General features: G+C 38.2%; 2 protein-coding genes across 2 annotated transcripts; both read right to left on the reverse strand.

Moving 5' to 3' along the window:
• Positions 1–1,177: 1,177 nt before the first annotated feature.
• On the reverse strand, positions 1,178–10,624 carry LOC141781543 (uncharacterized). The gene is made up of 5 exons (XM_074657363.1): positions 10,611–10,624; positions 9,027–9,530; positions 8,823–8,942; positions 8,052–8,376; positions 1,178–2,275 (listed from the first exon to the last, which is right to left on the reverse strand). Exons 1-5 carry the CDS (start codon positions 10,622–10,624, stop codon positions 1,607–1,609), a joined length of 1,632 nt encoding a protein of 543 aa, XP_074513464.1. The 3' UTR covers positions 1,178–1,606.
• A 2,560-nt stretch (positions 10,625–13,184) lies between these two features.
• On the reverse strand, positions 13,185–17,381 carry LOC141780593 (uncharacterized). Its single transcript, XM_074655883.1, has 5 exons — positions 17,257–17,381; positions 17,081–17,159; positions 15,332–15,928; positions 15,127–15,246; positions 13,185–14,607 (listed from the first exon to the last, which is right to left on the reverse strand). Exons 2-5 carry the CDS (start codon positions 17,092–17,094, stop codon positions 13,614–13,616), a joined length of 1,725 nt encoding a protein of 574 aa, XP_074511984.1. The 5' UTR covers positions 17,095–17,159; positions 17,257–17,381; the 3' UTR covers positions 13,185–13,613.
• Positions 17,382–17,974: the final 593 nt, after the last annotated feature.

Raw genomic sequence — 17,974 nt, forward strand, 5'->3', positions numbered from 1 at the left:
GTGTATTGGAGTTTTAAAGATCTGTCTCCTAATAATACACATATTTTTACTTTATTTGACACTCTGCTGTTACTACAGGCTTTTCTCTCTTATTCTGTGCAAAAGTACTTCAAAGATTTAAGCTCTTTACCTTGCAGCAGACATGTTTGTCCTCTCCATATGCTGTCTCCAGTTCTTTATCAGGTCCTCGTGTTATTATTAGGTCTACCTGCGAGGTTAAAATAAAAATAAATAAAGATTGGACATCTGGTTGTTTCTTATAGAGACAACCAACTCATGTGTTGGCTGAATCTGCCAAAATCACCAGTTTAGCTAAACTGTTCAGGACTTTTTGTTGACAAAACTTCGACAGTGGGCGCAGTTTGGTTTCATTTTCCTTTCTCCACATCAGCAAGTCGAACCACCACCACACCCACCTAACTTGTTTTTCTTTATTTCACGAGGCTCAAACAATGAGCGCTTCACAGAGACAGCAGGAAGCCAGCTGATTTCCTGATGCTGCCCTCACAGGCTGTCGGAAATATAATTTGACATGACCCAAAGCAATGATAGAAGTGATTGTTACTTCTGTAGAGGAAATGTTCACTTCCTGGCAGCAGGTTAAGAAAGGCTGGGACCAGTGGTGGAATGTAACTAAGTACATTTACTCAAGTACTGTTCTTAAGTACAATTTCCACATAGGCCTACATATATGTTAGTTCTAGCCTACTTGAGTATTTCCACTTTATGCAACTTTATATACTACTGCACTACATTTCAGAGGGAAGACCATTTAATGTACCTGTTAGAGCAGGGCAACCTGCTGCTTTGATTATTTTGAAAATGCAAAATAATAATAATAATAATAATAAATAGTAGTAAATAATAATTACTATATATATATATATATATATAGCGGTGTCTTTCGGTGTAAAAAAAAACATAGATAAAGTTTAAAGTTATATGAAGGCATCTTTCAAGTTTAAACTTTTCTATTTTTGGTTTGTCAGTAAAATTAAGTAGTAATGAGTAATAATCATTGAAATGGCTTCTAAAACATGTTTGGATGGATATAGGCTAATAGATCAAACACTGCAGTTAAACCTGGAGGGAACAGACGGCTGACTTTATAACCTTAGATGACCCATGATGCACGGCAAATGTCAGTGGTCATGTTCAGACCTGAAAAAAACAAACCTTTTACTTTTTAAAATTGTATTTATTTTTGTGCAAGAGAAATGGCAGACTGAATTATACATACATAATAATGAAGATCATACACATTGTACAGAATGTATTGTGCATAACATTTTTGCTCTAATTATATTTTTATATGACAGTGATTGCAACTCTCGGATTAAAATAGTAATTATATTTTTCCGTTACATTTATCATCAGGTAAAGCGCTAAATGACAGTGCGTTATGTTTTGAATAAGGTTTAGCGATACATTGGTTTATTCCATGAGAATTACAGCTGATTAAAACTTCCTCAAAGATAGATTTTAATCATGTTTGATGCTGAACAGTGAGCTGTAAGCAAAGTTTAAATGGATCTCATATCTGATCATAGTGTCAGAGTTGGTATTATCTCTGAGCACTACTGTATTACACAAGAACTTTCCTCTTTCACTTTTCCTCCACCTCATCAAATGGAATTTCCATTTCTGTTTCTCCGAGTTTCTTCATCTCCCTCTCTGGATAAAATGGCATCTCCAGGACAGCTTTGTTTTGCTTTGATGTCAGCTGACCGTCGCACAGGAAGTCATGGATCTTCTGCCATGAGTCAATCTCTGAACGCCAGAGTGCAGCTCTGGCTCTGATGAACTGAGAGACTTCAGTCTCGCTGCCTTTGGCCAGACTGATGCTGTCTTTACAGATGAAGAAGACATCCATGCCGAGGAAGAGAGCGTTGAGCCCGATGAAACCGGCTCTGGCTGAGTTGGAGAGGGCAAGAGGCCCTTTGACTGCTGCCTGACCAATATCTGGGATATCTGCCGCCACCCTGGGCACGTTACGTAATGCTTTTCCTTCCTGCACTGCCACTCTGCCAGCACTTACAGCCAGCTCCTCAGTTTTTAACAACTTAACAGCTGAGGCAGCATCAACAATTCCATCAATACCCTTCCCAATAGCACAAACGTTACCAAGCACCTTGCCCACTCCAACAACCCAATCTATCTGGCTCGTTTCCCTTTTGGTGACCTCCTCCAGACAATCCTGGAGACACTGCACATCCTCCATGAAGCTCTGGAAGGTCTCACTGGCTTTCTTTTGATGTTTACGGTTCACGCCAACCTCACATCTCATGATGGGTAAAAGCAAAGAGCTCTCTCAAGACCTTTGCAACCTTATTGTTGCAAAACATACTGATGACATTGGTTACAGGCACATTTCTAAACTTCTGAATGTTCCAGTGAGCACTGTTGGGGCCATAATCCGGATGTGGAAAGAACATCATTTCACCATAAACTGGCCACGACCAGTTGCTCCTCGCAAGATTTCAGACAGAAGAGTGAAAAGAATTATCAGAAGAGTTGTCCAAGAGCCAAGGACCACTTGTGGAGAGCTTCAGAAAGACCTGGAATTAGCAGGTACAATTGTTTCAAAGAAATCAATAAGTAATGCACTCAACCGCCATGGCCTGTATGCACGCTCACCACGCAAGACTCCATTGCTGAAGAATAAGCATGTTGAAGCTCGTTTAAAGTTTGCTGCACAACATTTGGACAAGCCTGTGAAATACTGGGAGAATATAGTCTGGTCAGATGAGAGCAAAGTTTATCTCTTTGGATGCCATAATACAAACCATGTTTGGAGGACAAATGGCACTGCACATCACCCTAAAAACACCATACCAACAGTGAAGTTTGGAGGTGGGAACATCATGATGTGGGCCTGCTTTTCAGCATACGGTACTGGCAAACTTCACATAATTGAAGGAAGGATGAATGGAAAAATGTACCGAGACATTCTTGATAAAAATCTGCTGCCATCTACCAGGATGATGAAAATGAAACGAGGGTGGACATTTCAGCAAGACAATGATCCCAAACGCACAGCCAAGGAAACTCTAAATTGGTTTCAGAGAAGGAAAATAAAGCTGCTAGAATGGCCCAGCCAATCACCTGACTTGAATCCAATTGAAAATCTATGGAAAGAACTGAAGATCAGAGTTCATAGAAGAGGCCCACGGAACCTTCAAGATTTAAAGACTGTTTAAAGACTGTGCATACGACTAGTTTCTCCATACAGGAGGCGTCTTGAAGCTGTCATTACCAACAAAGGCTTTTGTACAAAGTATTAAATAAATATCAGTAAGCGTGTTCAATACTTTTCCCCTGTGTCACTTCACATTATTACACATAATTTAATTTCTGAACTTATTTGTTTTGGTTTCTTTGTATGTATAAATTACTTGGGTTGTTACCAACATCTGGTGAAAATTTCATGTCAATAGCACCTTTGGAAATATATTTACTGAGAAAAATGGTGACGTGTTCAATACTTATTTTACCCGCTGTATGTATGTATTTATGTATGTATGTATGTATGTATGTATGTATGTATGTATGTATGTATGTATGTATGTATGTATGTATGTATGTATGTATGTTTGTATGATTAAAACATAACCAGAAGGCCCTCTTATATATAGAGGCCTATATCATCTACATACATCAGTGGTTCCCAACTTGGGGGTCAGGACCCCTCCAATGGGTCCCAAAAGATGAATCTGAGGGGTTGTAGGATGATCGGATGGCAAAGCATAAAGAATACTTATACTTTGCAATTAAATTTTTTTTTTCACATGCTCCTCTAATCTTGTGAAATAGGCTAATGGCTATAAAGACTATGATACTATTCAGATAAAACAGGACAAAAGTCATAATGGACAGACATTTTCTGTTTTTGTTGTTGCATTTACACGATTTGACCAGCAGATGTCGCCAGAGCACAAATGGTTTATCAATTTACAAGTTCAATGTTTTTTTTTTTTATTCTTTTAGGCACAATAATCTGCAATAGCCTATAATATATTTTAAATGATTTTACAGTGATGATTAATACAAGAGGTTGACATACCAAAAGCTAAGAGGTTCGTACTTCTCTATTTGTTGCCTTTGTTTATAGGATACATTACATTCTACATTTATTTAACCCTAAAAAACAACCTCACATAAGGATGTAATTTAGAGTTAAAATCCACTCAAATCTCGGATTTATTTAACATCTTCATAACACACTGTGTATTGGAGTTTCAAAGATCTGTTTCGTAATAATACACATATTTTTACTTCATGTGACACTCTGCTGTTACTACAGGCTTTTCTCTCTTATTCTGTGCAAAAGTACTTCAAAGATTTAAGCTCTTTACCTTGCAGCAGACATGTTTGTCCTCTCCATATGCTGTCTCCAGTTCCTTATCAGGGCCTCGTCTTATTATTAGGTCTATCTGCGTGGTTAAAATAAAAATAGATCAAGATTAGACATCTGATTGTTTCTTATAGAGACAACCAACTCATGTGTTGGTTGAATCTGTTAACATCATCAGTTTAGTTTAACTGTTCAGGACTTTTGTTGACAAAACTTCGACAGTTGACGCAGTTTGGTTTAATTTTCCATTCTCCACATCAGCAGGTCGAACCAACATCAACTCAACTAACTGATTTTCTTTATTTACGAGGCTCAAGCAATGAGCCATAACAGTCAGCAGGATGCTTCCTTAACAGGCTGTCGGAAATAAACTGGAAAAAAAAGTTCGGAAACTTGTGTTTGATGGATTATTTCTCTGTTGTTACAATGTTAATTGGCATTGTATTTTACATCGTTGGAAAGCCTGTTTATTTACTTTCGCAATGATGTCCAACTTGTAAGGATCATGCATTTGTGGGATGAGCAGCACAGCTGATTATGTGGGTAGCGCCTAAGAAAAATTTGCCAAAATGCTCCGTCAATGGTAAACTGTGTATTCTCCTGTTGGTGTTGACTCTTGTTTTGAGTTGTTTGGTGGATTGGATGATTGAACTCTCTATCAGTAACACTCACAAACAAGACATATTGGCAATTTTACACTTTATTCATTTAATACAATATGTCAGGAGCCTCAGTAGCGGGTGGAAGATCCATACGCAGCCACAGCAGCCTGGCACCTCCTCCTCATGCTGGTCACCAACCTGGTCACATGTTGCTGTGGGATGGCGTTCCATTCCTCAACCAGGATTCGTTGCAGGTCAGCCAGCGTGGTTGTGTTGGTCACTCTAACACGTACAGCACGCCCAAGCTGATCCCACAAGTGTTGAATTGGGTTGAGGTCTGGACTTTTGGCAGGCCTTTCCATTCTCTTTACTCCCACATTGTGGAGGTAGTCTGTGAAAACCCTGGCTCTGTGGGGGCGAGCGTTGTCATCTTGGAGGATGAAGTTAGGTCCCAGATTGTGGAGATATGGGATCGCCACTGGCTGCAGAATCTCATCCCGATATCTCACTGCATTGAGATGGCCTTCAATGATGACAAACCTTGTTTTGCCAGTGAGGGAGATGCCGCTCCACACCATGACACTGCCCACACCAAAAGCTGTTACTCCATCGGTGCTACAATCAGCATAGCGTTCTCCGCGTCGTCTCCATACTTTGACCCTGCCATCCAACTTTGGCAGACAGAACCTGAACTCATCACTGAACATGACATTCCCCCACATGTTCAGGTTCCATTGTCTGTGTTGTCGACACCAGCGCAAACGGGCCTGACGGTGAAGGGTAGTCATTGCAGGCTTCCTGGTAGCCTTATGAGAATACACTGTTTACCATTGACAGAGCATTTTGGCAAATTTTTCTTGGGCGCTACCCACATAATCAGCTGTGCTGCTCATCCCACAAATGCATGATCCTTACAAGTTGGACATCATAGTGAAGGTAAATAAACAGGCTTTCCAACGATGTAAAATACAATGACCATTAGCATTGTAACAACAGAGAAATAATCCACCAAACACAAGTTTCAGAACTTTGTTTTTCCAGTATATAATTTGACATGACCCAAAGCAATGATATAAGTGATTGTTACTTCTGTAGAGGAAATGTTCGCTTCCTGGCAGCAGGTTAAGAAAGGCTGGGACCAGTGGTGGAATGTAACTAAGTACATTTACTCAAGTACTGTTCTTAAGTACAATTTCCACATAGGCCTACATATATGTTAGTTCTAGCCTACTTAAGTATTTCCACTTTATGCAACTTTATATACTACTGCACTACATTTCAGAGGGAAGACCTTTTAATGTACCTGTTAGAGCAGGGCAACCTGCTGCTTTAATTATTTTGAAAATCCAGAAATGATACCCCATCAAATTCTCAGCATCTGTGCTCAATGTTTATTCATTTATTTATTTATATATTATTATTATTTATATTATATTATTATATATTATTATATAATCGCCCACCCTCCCCGGACACCCAAAAAGTAATTAAACGAATAGATAAATTATAATTAAAATAGCAATAATAATAATAATAATAATAATAAATAGTAGTAAATAATAATTAAAAGAATATATATATATAAAAATGTAGAAAAGCAGTGTCTTTCGGTGTAAAAAAAAACATAGATAAAGTTTAAAGTTATAGTTAAAAGTAATATAAATTAGAATAAATAGGCGCTCTAATGTAAAATAAACTCTAATGATGCCTTCAGGGTTCAGTTTACAGAAGTCCTGTGTAACAGCACCATCCAGTGGTGTAGGGCAGGCATCTTTCATTCTAAACTTTTCTATTTTTGGTTTGTTTGTAAAATTAAGTATTAATGATTAATAATCATTGAAATGGCTTCTAAAATATGTTTGGATGGATGTAGGCTAATAGATCAAACACTGCAGTTAAACCTGGAGGGAACAGACGGCTGACTTTATAACCTTAGATGACCCATGATGCACGGCAAATGTCAGTGTTCATGTTCAGACCTGAAAAAAACAAACCTTTTACTTTTTAAAATTGTATTTATTTTTGTGCAAGAGAAATGGCAGACTGAATTATACATACATAATAATGAAGATCATACAGATTGTACAGAACGTATTGTGCATAACATTTTTGCTCTAATTATATTTTGATATGACAGTGATTGCAACTCTAGGATTAAAATAGTAATTATATGTTTCAGTTACATTTATCATCAGGTAAAGTGCTGAATGACAGTGCGTTATGTTTTGAAGCAGGTTTAGCGATGCATTGGTTTATGCAATGAAAATTACAGCAGATTAAAAATATGATAGATATTAATCATGTTTGATGCTGAACAGTGAGCTGTAAGCAAAGTTTAAATGGATCTCATATCTGATCAAAGTGTCAGAGTTGGTATTGTCTCTGAGCACTACTGTATTACACAAGAACTTTCCTCTTTAATTTTTCCTCCACTTCATCAAATGGAATTTCTATTTCTGTTTCTCCGAGTTTCTTCATCTCCCTCTCTGGATAAATGGTGTCTCCAGGACAGCTTTGTTTTTCTTTGATGTCAGCTGACCTTCACACAGGAAGTCATGGATCTTCTGCCATGAGTCCATCTCCGAACGCCAGAGTGTAGCTCTGGCTCTGATGAACTGAGAGACTTCAGTCTCGCTGCCTTTGGCCAAACTGATGCTGTCTTTACAGATGAAGAAGACATCCATGCCGAGGAAGAGAGCGTTGAGCCCGATGAAACCGGCTCTGGCTAACTTGGCTGACTTGGAGAGGACAAGAGGCGCACTGGCTGACTTGGAGAGGACACGAGGCGCTTTGGCTGCTGCCAGACCAATATCTGGGATATCTGCGGCAAGCCTGGGCACGTTACGTAATGCTTTTCCTTCCTGCAATGCAAATCTGCCAGCATTTACAGCCATCCTCACATTTTTTAATATAGCAACTGAGGCACCAGCAACAATTCCATCGTTAACCTTCCCAATAGCCCAAACGTTACCAGACACATTGTTCGTTTCCCTTTTGGTGACCTCCTCCAGACAATCCTGGATACACTGCACATCCTCCATGAATCTCTGGAAGGTCTCACTGGCTTCCTTTTGATGTTTACGGTTCACGCCAACCTCTGTGGCGGTGGTGATGGCACTGTTGACTCCGCTGGTAATTCCCAGCCCCAACCCAATCTTTGTCAGAATTAGAGACGCTCCAGCTGTTACAGGAATTAATGCCAAACCAACAATGGAAAGCACACCTCCAGCTGCCCCCACCGAGCTGCCTGCCACACTGGAGATCTTTGCCCCCTTATTCATCCTGTCTAGCTTAACAGCATTCTCCTCCAGGTCTTCTAGAAACTGCAGCATCCTGGGCTTTCGTTCGCTGAACTCACTGATGAAACCAGAACATGGTTCCTCCTGAAACAGGAACACCGTCCGGAAGCTCTGGTTCATCCTGATGAAGAGAAAAGAGGAAATTAAGAAAGACTAAATAAGATGACACATCTCAAAAGGTTAATATGTTACTTTAAAATTCTGTATGAAAATATTAGATTTGGGATATGGTTTTCTTTTTTGGATCCACATAAAACTGAAATAAACAGAAGGGCTACAATATTTCATAAAATAAATTAAAATTATACTGAGGTATTAACAGCTGGACAAGAACCATAACCCAAGGATCTTCTCATTTCTGAGTGCTTATAGAAATCATGGAAAATCAGGTTTGTGTCATTTGAGTTATGAATTATAATAATTTTGCCTCTAATTTCCTTTAGTTGCAGTAAATTGAGTCTACAGCCATGCTGCCGTGTCTCCAGCTCCTCAACTTTGCATTTTATCTTGTTCTATTTTGTTGTCTATTTTTGGTGCGTGATTTTCTTTTTATACATATTTGCTTACCTGATTTCATCAAGCTGATTAATGTGATGAAGCATCCTTTGTATGTCATCTTCAGACAAATCCACATCGAGGTCTACCAGAGTTGCGTCGTTCATATTCAGGCAAAAGTCACTGAAGGAGCTGTGAAAGACACAAATTATAATGTTTTTATTAGATGTCTATTTTGCAAAATGTGCATATTGTTTTGATGAAATGTCTCTTTACCTTTTCTCTAACTTCTCACAGATTTTCTGGGTGGTCTGGATGTATCTGTCCAGCTGATATGACAGCACTTCCACATTCTGAAGTTTGGGAAGGAAGAAGACACTTGCATCTCTTTTAAACTCGACGAGGAGATGGCAGATTTCCCGTGCAGCAGTGATGACAACCTGAACTTGTTCGAGGCTGATCCCTTCTGGCAAATGTAACGCCTGGTTCTCCTCCATGAACACATGGAGTGAGGTGACCGCCAGATTCTCTACTGCATCCAGGAAGCAGTGGAGCTTCTCCAGGCCTCTCAGAGTGTCCTTCAGCACAGCAGCCAGCTCCTTCTCCAGTTCTGCACGTCCGCTGTCTGCAGTCACCTTGTTCTTCATGGATTCCAAAATTGCGGTCTCTTTCTCCCTCCCAAGCATCCATTCAGGGCTCCTCTCACAGAACTCTTTCACTGTGTCGATGTAGATGAGGGTATCTGTGATGTAGCAGCACAAGGCCTTCTGTAGTTCTTTTCTGAAACACAAAACATCATCCAGTTTGTGAGATTTCAATACAAATTCAAACTGAACTGTTTTTGTGGAGTGGCAGGAAGCTGCGTCAGAAAGCCTCATTTCATCTTCATCAAAATATCAATTAAAGAACAACAAAACAACCACAAAGAGACACTAAATGAGACACTACTAAGTACAACAAATAACTACAAACAGACACTAAATGACTACAAAGAGACACTAAATGGCTACAGAGAAATGCAGAGACACAAAACAGCCACAAGGAGACAGAAAGCAGCTACAAAGAGACTCAAAAAGACAACAAAATGACTACAGAGAAACTAAATGACTGCAAACTAACATAAACTAATTGTCACACATATGGTATGTATCTATGTATGTATGTATGTATGTATGTTTGTATGACTAAAACATAACCAGAAAGCCCATTTATATATAAAGGCCTATATCGTCTACATACATCAGTGGTTCCCAACTTGGGGGTCAGGACCCCTCCAATGGGTCCCAAAAGATGAATCGGAGGGGATGTAGGATAAATAGTCTAATGACTATAAAGACTATGATACTATTCAGATAAAACAGGACAAAAGTCATAATGCACAGACATTTTTTGTTTGTCGTTGCATTAACACAATCTGACCAGCAGATATCACCAGAGCACAAATGGTTTATCAGTTTACAAGTTCAAGGTTTTTTTTCCAACAATATTCTACTAATTCTTTTAGGCACAATAATCTGCAATAGCCTATCATATATTTTAAATTATTTCACAGTGATGATTAATACAAGAGGTTGAACTTACCAAAAGCCAAGAGGTTCGTACTTCTCTATTTGTTGCCTTTGTTTATAGGATACATTACTTTCTACATTTATTTAACACTAGAAAACAACCTCACATAAGGATGTAATTTAGGGTTAAAACCCACTCAACTCTCGGATTTATTTCACATCTTCATAACACACTGTGTATTGGAGTTTCAAAGATCTGTCTCATAATAATACACATATTTTTACTTTATGTGACACTCTGCTGTTACTACAGGCTTTTCTCTCTTATTCTGTGCAGATGTAAGCTCTTTACCTTGCAGCAGACATGTTTGTCCTCTCCATATGCTGTCTCCAGTTCCTTATCAGGTCCTCGTCTTATTATTAGGTCTATCTGCGTGGTTAAAATAAAAATAAAATAAAGATTGGACATCTGATTGTTTCCTATAGAGACAACCAACTCATGTGTTGGCTGAATCTGCTAAAATCACCAGTTTAGTTCAACTGTGCAGGTAGTTTGTTGACAAAACTTCGACAGTTGTGGCAGTTTGGTTTCATTTTCCTTTCTCCACATCAGCAGGTTGAACCACCACCACACCCAAATAACTGGTTTTTTTACTAGGCTGAACCAATGAGCGCTGAACAGACTCAGCAGCACACCTTGGATGTATTAGCAGCACACCTAAAAGGTGACAAATGCACTAAATATTTTTTTTTATTCAGAAAAGATAAATAAAATTAACAATGCAGTTTGTGAAGATGAAAAAGACATTTTGCTATATGTAGATAATTTCTATCAGAAGTTATATGCTACTGAGACTGAAAATGTAGATAATATAAATAAGTTTCTTAAAGACGTAGAAAAGAACATTAAAGGCATTGATGACAGTTTTAAATTGATTTGCGACCAGAAAATTAGTTTAACAGAGGTACAAAAATATATTGACTCTCTTAAAGATAATACATCTCCTGGGAATGATGGATTGATAATTTAATTTTATAAAGTATTTGGTAAGACATTAGCCCCATTTTTAGTATCTGTGTTTGAGGAAGCCATAGAAAAAGGAGAATTACCGCCAACTCTTCGACAAGGCCAAAAAACTATGTATTGAAAATTGGAGACCAATTAGTCTGCTAAATAACAATGCCAAAATATTTACATTGGTCTTTGCTCAAAGGTTAAAATTAGGATTTAATGATATTGATGGAGAGCAATCTGGGTTTATGCCAGGGAGAAATAAATGCAATGACATTAATACTGGCTATGGTTGACTACAATGAATACATATTGGACAACAGTTTTATTTTATTTGTAGATTTTTATGAAGCATTTGATACAATAAGCCACCAATCTATGTTTGGAGCAAATAAAAGCTTTGGATTTGGGACCCAATTTTTAAAAACTGTCCAAACATTGTATAAAGGATGCAACAGCTCTGTTAAAGTGGCACATGGTACGACTCCTAGATTTGATACTGATCGAGGGATTAGGCATGGTTGTCCCCTTAGCCCATTTCTAGTTCTTCTTGTTACACAAATGATGGCTGTATATATTAAAAAAGGTAAATTTCAAGGTATTGTGGCCTTAGGTAGAAAATGTAAAGTATCCCAACTGACGGACGATACAACGCTATTTTTGTCTAATAGATATGAGGTCGTCAAAGCAACTCGTATATTGAGGAATTTTCTGCTGTGTCAGGTTTAAGAATGAACTTGAACAAATCTGTTCTATTACCACTCAAGGAATGTGACCTATCAGAAGTGAATGGTATCCCTGTGAAGACCACTGTTACGTACTTAGGTGTGGTTATTGATAAGAATGAAAAACGTTGCAGTAACCTAAATTTCAGCCCTATAATTGAACAAATAACTAAGAAGTTCAATATGTGGTTGATGAGAGATCTTTCATTGAATGGCAGAGTCCTACTGTCTAAAGCTGAAGGAATATCCCGGTCTGTCTCTGTCTCCTTATCATTACCAATGCCTACCGAAATATCCAAGAAATTGGATAAGATTTTATTTAATTTCATCTGGAGGAACAAATGTCATTATTTAAGGAAAGATATCCTTTGCAACACAAAAAGAAATGGCGGTCTGCAGGTATTAAGTTTTGAATCATTAAACAATACTTTCAAGGTGAAATGGTTAACCAATTTGATAAAAGAAAAAGAAAACATTTGGAATACCTTCCCTAAATATGTATTTAACTCAGTGGGTGGAATAAGATTTTTAATAAAATGTGATTACAATATTGATAAATTACCTGCAAAATTTGCAAATTTTCATAAACAAGCTCTGCTGAACTGCAAACTGATCTATAAACATCATTTTTCACCAGCTACTTGCTACATTTGGAATAACAAGAATATTCAATACAAAAATAAATCATTATATTATGGAAAATGGGTCGACAATGGTATCGTATTGGTCAAACAACTTCTTAATGCTGATGGGCAGTTACTAGCGTACAATGAATTCCTTTCCAAATTTAATTAACCAGTTACTCCGAAAGAGTATGCAGTGGTGTTTGATGCTCTGCTGAGGAGTACGCTGCAACTTAGAGGTTCAGTAAGGGAGATTTCAATGTTGGATCCATTTAATAGTGGTATATTCCTTGGAGAAGTCAACATTACCAAGAATAAATGCTCTAATAAATACATAAGGAATTGCATACAAGCTGTAACTCTGCCTCCAGGAAGATTCTTTTGGGCTTAACTTTATGGAGAACTTAATTGGCAGAAAATTTGGGTAGTTGGGGACAAAAGAAGTTTCCTTTAGAATTTTGCACCGCATATATTCAGCAAAATAGACATTGGAGAGATTTAGAATTGATATTGAGTAACACAGCATGCAGCTTTGTTCTGTACGGAAGACCTGAAGAAAACAAACGTTTTACTTTTTAAAATTGTATTTATTTTTGTGCAAGAGAAATGGCAGACTGAATTATACAAACATAAGAATGAAGATCATACAGATTGTACAGAATGTATTGTGCATAAAATGTTTTGCTCTAATTATATTTTTATATGACAGTGATTGCAACTCTAGGATTCAAATAGTAATTATATTTTTCAGTTACATTTATCATCAGGTAAAGCGCTAAATGACAGTGCGTTATGTTTTGAATCAGGTTTAGCGATACATTGGTTTATGCCGTGAGAATTACAGCTGATTAAAACTTCCTCAAAGATAGATTGTAATCATGTTTGATGCTGAACAGTGAGCTGTAAGCAAAGTTTAAATGGATCTCATATCTGATCATAGTGTCAGAGTTGGATTGTCTCTGAGCACTACTGTATTACACAAGAACTTTCCTATTTCACTTTTCATCCACCTCATCAAATGGAATTCCCATTTCTGTTTCTCCGAGTTTCTTCATCTCCCTCTCTGGATAAAATGGCGTCTCCAGGACAGCTTTATTTTTCTTTGATGTCAGCTGACCTTCACAAAGGAAGTCATGGATCTTCTGCCATGAGTCAATCTCTGAATGCCAGAGTGTAGCTCTGGCTCTGATGAACTGAGAGACTTCAGTCTCGCTGCCTTTGGCCAGACTGATGCTGTCTTTACAGATGAAGAAGACATCCATGCCGAGGAAGAGAGCGTTGAGCCCGATGAAACCGGTTCTGGCTGAGTTGGAGAGGGCAAGAGGCGCTTTGGCTACTGCCTGACCAATATCTGGGATATCTGCCGCCATCCTGGGCATGTTACGTAATGCTTTTCCTTCCTGCACTGCCACTCTGCCAGCACTTAAAGCCAGCTCCTCAGTTTTTAACAACTTAACAGCTGAGGCAGCATCAACAAGCCCATCGATACCCTTCCCAATAGCACAAACTTTACCAAGCACCTTGCCTACTCCCACAACCACATCTATCTGGCTCGTTTCCCTTTTGGTGACCTCCTCCAGACAATCCTGGAGACACTGCACATCCTCCATGAAGCTCTGGAAGGTCTCACTGGCTTTCTTCTGATGTTTATGGTTCACGCCAACCTCTGTGGCGGTGGTGACGGCACTGTTGACTCCGCTGGTAATTCCTAGCCCCACCCCAGTCATTGTCAGAACTAGAGACACTCCAACTGTTACAGGAATTAATGCCAAACCAATGATGGAAAGCACACCTCCAGCTAACCCCACCGAGCTGCCTGCCACACTGGAGATCTTTGCCCCCTTATTCATCCTGTCTAGCTGAACAGCATTCTCCTCCAGGTCTTCTAGAAACTGCAGCATCCTGGGCTTTCGCTCGCTGAACTTCTTGATGAAGCCAGAACATGGTTCCTCCTGAAACAGGAACACCGTCCGGAAGCTCTGGTTCATCCTGATGAAGAGAAATTAAGAAAGACTAAATAAGATGACACATCTCAAAAGGTTAATATGTTACTTTAAAATTTTGTATGAAAATATTAGATTTGGGATATGGTTTTCTTTTTTGGATCAACATAAAACTGAAATAAACAGAAGTGACTACAATATTTCATAAAATAAATTACAAATTATACTGAGGTATAAACAGCTGGACAAGAACCATAACCCAAGGATCCACTCATTTCTGAGTGCTTATAGAAATCATGGAAAATCAAGTTGATGTCATTTGAGTTATGAATTATAATAATTTTGCCTGTAATTTCCTTTAGTTGCAGTAAATTGAGTCTACAGCCATGCTGCTGTGTCTCCAGCTCCTCAACTTTGCATTTTATCTTGTTCTATTTTGTTGTCTATTTTTGGTGTGTGATTTTCTTTTAATACATATTTGTATTTTATTTTCATTGCCAACGGCTGCTTCTTTGACATTTGGGGCCAATAAACAACATAACCAATAAAGATGGTTAACGCTTACCTGATTTCATCAAGCTGATTAATGTGATGAAGCATGCTTTGTATGTCATCTTCAGACAAATCCACATCGAGGTCTACCAGAGTTTTGGTGTTCATATTCAGCCAAAAGTCACTGAAGGAGCTGTGAAAGACACAAATGATTTTTTTTTATATTAGATATCTATTTTGCAAAATGTGCATATTGTTTTGATGAAATGTCTCTTTACCTTTTCTCTAACTTCTCACAGATGTCCTGGGTGGTCTTGATGTATCTGTCCAGCTGATATGACAGCACTTCCACATTCTGAAGTTTGGGAAGGAAGAAGACACTTGTATCGCTTTTAAACTCGAGGAGGAGATGGCAGATTTTCCGTGCAGCAGTGATGACAACCTGAACTTGTTCGAGGCTGATCCCTTCTGGCAAATGTAACCCCTGGTTCTCCTCCATGAACACATGGAGTGAGGTGACCGCCAGATTCTCCACTGCATCCAGGAAGCTGTGGAGCTTCTCCAGGCCTCTCAGAGTGTCCTTCAGCACAGCAGCCAGCTCCTTCTCCAGCTCTGCACGTCCGCTGTCTGCAGTCACCTTGCTCTTCATATATTCCAAAATTGCATTACCTCTCTTACCTTTGTTCTCTGGCTGGGTAATGTGGCCGATGCTTAGGCCGATGCTGTCAGCCCTATCTTTGATGTCCACCATCATGTGCAACTCTGTCTCCCTCCCAAGCATCCATTTAGGGCTCCTCTCGCAGAACTCTCTCACTGTGTCGATGTAGATGAGGGTATCTGCGGTGAAGGAGCACAAGGCCTCCTGTAGTTCTTTTCTGAAACACAAAACATCATCCAGTTTGTGAGATTTCAAAACAAATTCAAACTGAACTGTTGTTGTGGAGTGGCAGGAAGCTGCGTCAGACAGCCTCTCTTCATCTTCATCAAAATATCAATGAAAGAACAACAAAACGACCACAAAGAGACACTAAATGAGACACTAATAAGTACAATAAATGACTACAAAGTGACACTAAACTGCAACAAAACAACTACAAAGAGACATAAAAAGACAACAAAATGACTACAGAGACACTAAATGAATTCAAACTAACATAAACTAATTGTCACACATATACTATGTATGTATGTATGTATGTATGTATGTATGTATGTATGTATGTATGTATGTATGTATGTATGTATGTATTTATGTATGTATGTTTGTATGACTAAAACATAACCAGAAGGCCCTCTTATATGTAGAGGCCTATATCGTCTACATACATCAGTGGTTCCCAACTTGGGGGTCAGGACCCCTCCAATGGGTCCCAAAAGATGAATATGAGGGGTTGTAGGTGGTCGGATGGCAAATCATAAAGAATACTTGTACTTTGCAAGTACATTTTTTTCACATGCTCCTCTATTCTTGTGAAATAGGCTAATGGCTATAAAGACTATGATACTATTCAGATAAAACAGGACAAAAGTCATAATGCACAGACATTTTTTGTTTGTCGTTGCATTTACACGATTTGACCAGCAGATGTCGCCAGAGCACAAATGGTTTATCAGTTGAGTTCAGGTTTTTTTTCCAACAATATTCTGCTTTTTCTTTTAGGCACAATAATCTGCAATAGCCTATAATATATTTTAAATTATTTTACAGTGATGATTAATACAAGAGGTGACATACCAAAAGCCAAGAGGTTTGTACTTCTCTATTTGTTGCCTTTGTTTATAGGATACATTACTTTCTACATTTATTTAACACTAGAAAACAACCTCACATAAGGATGTAATTTAGGGTTAAAACCCACTCAACTCTCGGATTTATTTCACATGTTCATAACACAGTGTGTATTGGAGTTTCAAAAATCTGTCTCCTAATAATACACATATTATTACTTTATTTGACACTCTGCTGTTACTACAGGCTTTTCTCTCTTATTCTGTGCAAAATTACTTCAAAGATTTAAGCTCTTTACCTTGCAGTAGACATGTTTTGTCTTCTCCATATGCTGTCTCCAGTTCCTTATCAGGTCCTCGTCTTATTATTAGGTCTATCTGCGTGGTTAAAATAAAAATAAAATAAAGATTGGACATCTGATTGTTTCTTATTGAGACAACCAACTCATGTGTTGGCTGAATCTGCTAAAATCACCAGTTTAGTTCAACTGTTCAGGTCGTTTGTTGACAAAACTTCAACAGTTGACGCAGTTTGGTTTCATTTTCCTTTCTCCACATCAGCAGGTTGAACCACCACCACACCCAACTAACTTTTTTTTTACTAGGCTGAACCAATGAGCGCTGAACAGACTCAGCAGCACACCTTGGATGTATTAGCAGCACACCTAAAAGGTGACAAATGCACTAAATACTTTTTTTTATTTAGAAAAGATAAATAAAATGAACAATGCAGTTTGTGAAGATGAAAAAGACATTTTGCTATATGTAGCTAATTTCTATCAGAAGTTATATGCTACTGAGACTGAAAATGTAGATAATATAAATAAGTTTCTTAAAGACGTAGAAAAGAACATTAAAGGCATTGATGACAGTTTTAAATTGATTTGCGACCAGAAAATTAGTTTAACAGAGGTACAAAAATATATTGACTCTCTTAAAGATAATACATCTCCTGGGAATGATGGATTGATAAGTGAATTTTATAAAGTATTTGGTAAGACATTAGCCACATTTTTAGTATCTGTGTTTGAAGAAGCCATAGAAAAAGGAGAATTACCGCCAACTCTTCGACAAGGCCAAAAAAAGATAAACTATGAATTGAAAATTGGATACCAATCTGCTAAATAACAATGCCAAAATATTTGCATTGGTCTTTGCTCAAAGGTTAAAATTAGGACTGAATGATATTATTG

The sequence above is a fragment of the Sebastes fasciatus genome, chromosome 13, assembly GCF_043250625.1.
Source record: "Sebastes fasciatus isolate fSebFas1 chromosome 13, fSebFas1.pri, whole genome shotgun sequence".
NCBI classification, from domain to species: Eukaryota; Metazoa; Chordata; class Actinopteri; order Perciformes; family Sebastidae; genus Sebastes; species Sebastes fasciatus.